This window comes from Tenrec ecaudatus, chromosome 2 (genome assembly GCF_050624435.1).
Source record: "Tenrec ecaudatus isolate mTenEca1 chromosome 2, mTenEca1.hap1, whole genome shotgun sequence".
In the NCBI taxonomy this organism is placed as follows: Eukaryota; Metazoa; Chordata; class Mammalia; order Afrosoricida; family Tenrecidae; genus Tenrec; species Tenrec ecaudatus.
The window spans coordinates 52,069,668-52,076,735 of NC_134531.1; the positions used below are offsets into that span (position 1 = coordinate 52,069,668).

Consider the following 7,068-nt stretch of genomic DNA (forward strand, 5'->3'; position numbering starts at 1 on the left):
GCAGACACAGGACGTCAATATGGGTCCACACTGACTCAACGTCGACTGGCATTGACAGCATCTGAAACAGTAAAAGAACAAACTTCTGATGTCTCAAGCCCACCCAGTTTGTGATGGCTTGTTGGTTGTGTTGGGCTACAGGCCACAAGGTCCGTAGTTCAAAGTTACCAGCCACTCTGTGGGAGAAAGACAGGGCTTTCTACTCAAGAAAGTAGTTACAGCCTTGGAAATTCACAGGGGCAGCTCTCCTGTAGGATCTCTGAGTCAATATTGACTTGCCGTCAGGGAGTTTGGTTTTGAGAGTTTGTGATAGAAGAGGTGTGGGTAGTGTGGCCAGTTAAGCAGTTCACATCCAGCCGTGGCTCTGAGAAAGCCAGGTAAAGAGTGGCAGTCTTGGAAACCCACAGAACCAGTTCTCCTCTGTTTTGTCGGGTCATAATGTGTTGGAATCGACTTAATGGCTGTGAGTTTGAGGTAATTTGTTATAGCAACCTTAAGACACTTAGAAAATCTTCATATAAAAATAATTTTTTTTAAAAAGAGAATTTGCATACATGATTTTACATACATTCTTTCTAGTTCTACAAGCAATACTAATAGATCCTTTCTCTTCATTATTTCATGCATTCGTTCAATCAGCAAATACTCGATTGCCATTAGGCTTATGTTACAAGCAATGCAAGAAGGTTTAGAAGAGACTTAGAAGGCACGAGCGGCGTGAGGCGAGCATCGCAGGCTCTCGGGTTCCTGTTTACACGGCGTAAGACCATATCTCTGCAAAGATGGTCAATGTACCCAAAACCCGAAGAACTTTCTGTAAGAAGTGCGGCAAGCATCAACCTCACAAAGTGACCCAGTATAAGAAGGGCAAGGATTCCCTGTACGCGCAAGGAAAGAGGCGCTACGATTGGAAGCAGAGTGGCTATGGTGGGCAGACAAAGCCAATTTTCCGGAAGAAGGCTAAAACCACAAAGAAGATCGTGCTGAGGCTTGAATGCGTGGAGCCTAACTGCAGGTCCAAGAGGATGCTGGCCATTAAAAGATGCAAGCATTTTGAACTGGGAGGTGATAAGAAGAGAAAGGGCCAAGTGATCCAGTTCTAAGCCTTGTTTTATCTTGTAAATTTGAAAAAGTGTTAAATCAATATTAGAATTATCTGTCAGAAAATATAGTTACATTCTTACTCGAAAAAAAAAAAAAAGAAGAGACTTAGAACAAACATTAAAGCAAGACAGCGAAGGCCCCATAAGAATTTGTGTAGTTTTGCTTGGTACCGGAAGGTGGCAGGCTTGCACCAGGCAGCACTTGCCTCATGACTCCGAGGTGGCTGAAGCGGCGTGAGTTGCAGTTTGCAAACTGGCCCCACGTCTGAAACTGGAATGACCGTGTATAAGAAACACGATGACACATTTCAAAAGCAGAAACTTTGTGTCAAGTGCGTTTGTTTCTCCTCTCATTCTTGCTTCAAGCATGAGACACTTAGGACAGGAACTGTCACCTACCATGACCGCACCTATTGTGTTGGTTTGCACTGTAGTGCGAGCTTCCTAAAGCAAGGACATACAGCATTTACCTTTGTGCACTGCGCACCGTGGCTGCTCGGTCAGGTTTGTAGAATGATGAATGATTGGAGGAAGAGGAGCTTGGGGCTGAGCTTTGACTTGGTCACTTCCTATTTGAGAGACTCCTATGTAGAAAATGTTTTGCTCCTTGAACCTCAGTTTCTTCCTCTGTAGCATGAGAATGATAAGAATTCCTATGCTTATTTGTTGTGGGAATGGAGACAAGATGTATGAGATACGTTGCAAACATGTCAGCAGTTTGATTCTTCCTAAGAGGGATTATAATGACATGCTGGGGACTATAAATTACCTGGTCCCCATTGGGATACCACATCTGCAGTGGCATTTCCTGCCCAGTGTGCAATTACATGTTCATTGCATCACAGGGAAAATAATTGTCGCGATCTGCTTATTTTCTGGCCTGATTCTCTTTCTATCGTCTACAAATACGTTTCCTAAAGGTGCTATTCAAAGCAAATCTTACATAACATGACCTCCATCTGCCTTGTGACAGGACCACCCCTTACCAGCTTCCCTGCCCCTACCCATTGCCCCAGCCTGGTATCCTATGCACAGAGCATGAAACATCTGCAGCAGGCAGGCAGGGTAGCTATTGGAGTTTCTACAATGCTTTCCTGTGCTATCTCATGCTCTATCCTTCCCAGGAAGGTTGTCTGTGCCAGCCCCCCCCTGCCCCCGCCGCCCCCGATCACGGATTTGGTAGGCACAGTTGTACAGTTGAGATATATAAATATTATATTAAAGTCAACGAGAGCATGAGAGATAAAAGAGATATTGAAATAATGGAGTCAGACATATTTCATAGTAGCATGCTCACCTCAGCCCTGCTTATGGTTCACATGGAGAGAGGGAAGGGAAGGAGGACAAGGGGAAATGGAACAGGGGAGAGAGGATGGGAGAGGACAGGGGAGCCAATGAGAGGTCAAGGGAGGAATATATATATATGGAGAGAGAGAGAGAGAGAGAGATCTTTATTGCTAACCCAGGCCTATTTATCTTTGGGTGCGTGCAAGCTCACTAATTACAAGTAAAGACATACATCACAGGAAGGGGTTGCACTATAGGTTATACAGCAATGAGAGGGGGACAGTCTAGGGATTAAAAAAAGAGGAGGGATTGGGAGTATACATGTGACAAGATGGGCAGATCCTAGATTCAAGATGGCAGCTTAACTTTGGATGTAACTGAGCTGGTTTGATCTGTTCTCTGGATCTCCATAGGAACCATTATCAGTAAGGTGTAAACCCCACCTACAGGAGCCAAATCAATGACTACAAGTCTTTAGAGAGAGGTAGCCCATTGTCTTTCATAGGAGGGAGCTAGGCCTACCTGTCTGGCAATTGAATGCCTTCAGGGAGGATCTCTCTAAACATCTGACCTCCCACCATATGCTGACAAAAAGTCCCCAATGTTTGGCGTGTCTTTGGGGGAGACAAAGCTGGGGAAGGTCTCTTTATAATCCCATAGTCATCTTCACCCCCTGCACCACATCTCTCCCCAGCACCCTCTTCTATGCCGGTTTCCTGCAGCTCAGACTCATCAGCATTGTCACTATTGTTCAACGTTTGCTTGACGTATCTTCAGTGTTTGTTTTGGATGAAGGCTTACCTTCCCAGGTACGAAGACAGGTTCTTTTATGCAGAGACCATATTTCATGTTTATCTAGACCTGACAGTAGCTTGTACATTCCCTAAACGTGGGAGGCACACGGCCACAGTTTGCTGTTTGAGTTGTTCTGTCGTTTGGGGCCATCAAATTGCTTCTGAATCAGAGACCCTCGGACAACAGAAAGCTGCTCTGCGTCATCCTCACAAAGGCTACGCTGGAGTCTGTTGTGGCCGTCACTGTGTCAACCCGCATTCTTTCTTAAGATCAATTAGTCCGACCAGGCAGCCACAGTGCAGCCTTGTCTAATCTGTTACACTTGATATTAAGAAAGCGAATCTTCAAGCTATTGTTTTAGACAGTCACATACACACGGATGGAGGACGCCATCTCCACGTGACTAGCATCTGAGATGTTTGCTGATCATCAGTGAGTGGCTCGTCCAAAATGCACAGAATAGTCTATATTCTATGTTATCAGGTGTTATATGCACAGAATAGTCTATAGCCTATATTATTATGTTATATATGCACAGGATAGTCTATATTCTATTATCAAGACAGAGAGTTTGCTCTCTATGTAATTTGACATTATCTATAGATTAGGGAGATCTCTCTGGGGCATAGTAGTTATTCATTGGGCTACCAACTGCAAGGTCAGTGGTTCAAAACCACCTACCACTCCTTGGGAAAAACGTGAGGCTTTCTACACCCATCAACAATTACAGTCTCGGAAATCCACCGAGGGCCAGCCTAGCCTGTCCCATCAGGTCACCAGGAGTCAGAATGGTCTCAATGGCACTGATAGGTTAGAGGATATCTACCAAAAAAGGACAAGTGACAAAATCATGCTGAAGAAGAAAAGGGCATTTGTGAGCTTTATCTACATGTTTATCACGAGGACACAATGAGCTGGAGCTGGTCCTGCTGCCCCAAATATCTGCTCTCCAGTGCCCAGCCCTGGGGTTTTGTCATGTCAAAGATGGATCCTGGCCCCGGTCCAGAGCTCTGCTGCCTTTTCTCCTTTGGTTTTCATGATTCTCAAAAGAAGGCACTAAACTGTCTTTCTTTCTTCCTGCCAGCGATGGATGTGGTTTCCTGGCGCTTCCCAGCCCCAAATAAAGACGATCCTACCTGTGATCCCAGGAGGCTTAGCTCCATTGAGCTCTATTTCTGAAGCCCTTTGTAGGAGCGCTGGGAAACCCTAGGGTTAAATGTCGCTTCCCTGGAAAGCGAGGAGAGCTTTTGTAGCAGCAACAAGAGAGTCTAATCTCCCAGTCTGTCTGAGAGGGGCTCCGGGCTCCATCCCTCTTCTGGCCAGAGAAACAAGAGCACACTGCAGTTCTGTAGAATAGGAACCGCTGGGTCCCCTGTTGGAGAGTCACACACAGAGTAGCAAGTATATTCCTGCTCAGGGAGTGGGAGCCACACTCGGGTCCTGATCTGAAATGGCGATAGGAGACCCAGGAAGCCGCGGTGACATAAATGTCCCTGCACCATGGCAGTCGGGTTTCAGTCCAAAACTGAAACGAATATGACACAGAGTCCTGGGGAAAAATTTACCCTTACTTTGGGAGGAGGGTGTACTTGTAATATCCAATCGCTGTTTTACCTTCAAAGCCAGATCCAAGAGAAGCATATCCACCCAATTGTTGTCCGCCAACTCCGACCCACCGCCACCCCGTGAGCATCCGAGCACTATGTGGCAGAGGGTTTCCAGTGGCGGTGTTTTGAGGAGGCTGGTCCCAGGAATTCCCTTTGAGGCGTGTCTGCATAGACGTGGACCTCCCTGCTCTTGGTTAGCAGCCGAGCGCCTCCCAGAAATAAGTGGATATCGCTAACGTGGCCAGAGCAGGCCTGTCTGAAGGAGGCGGGTTCCGTACCAGGAGTGCTTGTCTCTTGCCCCGTTTGTGTTAGTCTGGTCTAGTGCATGAGTCACATTACCGAGGTGCCATGGTGAGAGATGCCCTAGACATCCCAAGAGGAACGGACGGCATCAGATGCTCAGCACCCTCAGTAGACAGAGCTCCATGACCAGAGACTGTGCCTTTGTGACACGCTGGCCTGAGACTTCACTAACTGCCCTGGCTCCTGCAGAGATTGAGGCTGGGCATGTACACCCAGGCTGGGGACACCAGACTCCCCTGTTGCTTAGCTGGCGCTTCCCATCAACCACTGGGGCCACAAGAAGCTCATGATTCTGGCAGTGGCACCGAATAAGTCCCTGAACATTGAAACCGAACCAGTCACTGCTTGAGTTGATACCAATTCATGGTAAACCAATGGTTTGCTCTTGGCTGTGAAGCTAAAAGGCGGTGGTTCCAAGCCACCTGTAGTGTTGTGGAAGGCAGGTCTGCTAGTGGCCGCCGTGAAGATTACAGCCGAGAAAACCCGGTGCTCGGAGCTGCGCCCACTTGTTAGCCATGGGTTTGCTTTTCCTTGGTTTTAATGTTTACGGAAAGAGGTCACTGGTCCTTCTCGCAGTGGTGCCACTAGGTGGCCTCAAAAGATCCGTCCAACCTTAGTGGTTGTTGGGTGCGGTCAAGTCCGTTCGGCTCAGAGCGGCCTTTGGTCCATGGAAAGAACACTGCCCACTCCTGCCTCCCGATTGTTCCTCGGTTAGCGCCCATTGTGGTCAGGGTGTCCATACAGCTGGTGGATGGTCTTCCCATCTAAAAACACATAATTCCGAAGGTCTTAGGAACCGAGACACCGCTCCTCTATCCCTCTCCAGGTGGTCTGTCCACATGCAGATACACCCATCTAAGAGTACCCAGCGTGAAGACTGTTACCCATGCTACACCATGCTTCAAGACATTTCATTTATTTCTCATTAGAAATAAATATTTCACAATATGCAATGACATATTGTTTTTGTGATGAATAACTATGCTTTAGTGATGTTCCATTTGTAACAATGAAAACACATCCTGCATATCCGATATTTACATGACGATTCATAACAGTAGCAAAACTACAGTGATGAAGTAGCAACAAAAATAATGTTATGGTTGGGGTCCCCAGCACACGAGGACTGGATCAAAGGGTCGCGACAGGAGGAAGGTGGAGAACCACGGCTCTACATTGCCAGATATGATGTACATCTCCAGAAATTCCTCTTGATAATATATTTGAAGTACTCGAGACAAAGTTTCTCGATCCTCCCTGCTCGGGAGCGTCTGGGCTGTACTTCGCAGAGACATCTGCGAATTCATCTGGCCGTCCACCGCATGCGCAGACTGTTCCTTGTTAACAACAAACTCAAAGGCATACATTCCCATTCGGTCTTCCTTATCCGCTGTCGAGCACTTGATTGTATAGGAGATGGTCGGTCCTCAAAATGTTTCTTAACGCTTTAAAGAAATCTCTTGTAGTAGATTTGCCCAGTGCGATATGTGGTTTGACTGCTTCCCCAAACATCCAGAGGGGTTATTGGTGAACACAAGCACAATGAAATCTGCCGATGGTGATGCTAATCATTGGTCCCTTTGTGAGGATGCTCATGTTCTTCATGTTGAAGGGGAATCCGCACCAACTGCTTTGCTCTTTGATTTTCATCAGCAAGCCAGCAAGGTTGTGTCATCTGCATATCGCAGGTAATAAGCCTGCCTCCAATCCTGAAGCCACATTCTTCTTTATACTATCTAGCTTCTCAGATGATTTGCTCAGCAGACAGATTGAATAGGTGTGATGGGATGACACAGCCCTGATGCACAGCTTCCCCGATTAAAACCGTGCAGTATCCCCATGTTTGGAGGAAGACTCCTCACCCACTTCTTCATCTATTTGCTTCTCAGATTGAGGCAAATAGGCTGAAAGGATAGAACTCTGACACATCGTGCCTGCCTTTATGCATCCTCTTTTTCTATCCAAATGATTGC

General features: G+C 46.8%; 1 protein-coding gene across 1 annotated transcript; it reads left to right on the forward strand.

Moving 5' to 3' along the window:
• The first annotated feature begins 710 nt into the window (after window positions 1–710).
• Window positions 711–1,204, forward strand: LOC142440787 (large ribosomal subunit protein eL42-like). The gene has a single exon (XM_075543023.1). The coding sequence runs from the start codon at window positions 783–785 to the stop codon at window positions 1,101–1,103; it is 321 nt and encodes a 106-aa protein (XP_075399138.1). The 5' UTR covers window positions 711–782; the 3' UTR covers window positions 1,104–1,204.
• The last annotated feature ends 5,864 nt before the right edge of the window (window positions 1,205–7,068 follow it).

Bases quoted from the DNA above. Each gene is read 5' to 3' on its own strand.
- LOC142440787 (XM_075543023.1), top strand. From the start codon at position 783: ATGGTCAATGTACCCAAAACCCGAAGAACTTTCTGTAAGAAGTGCGGC.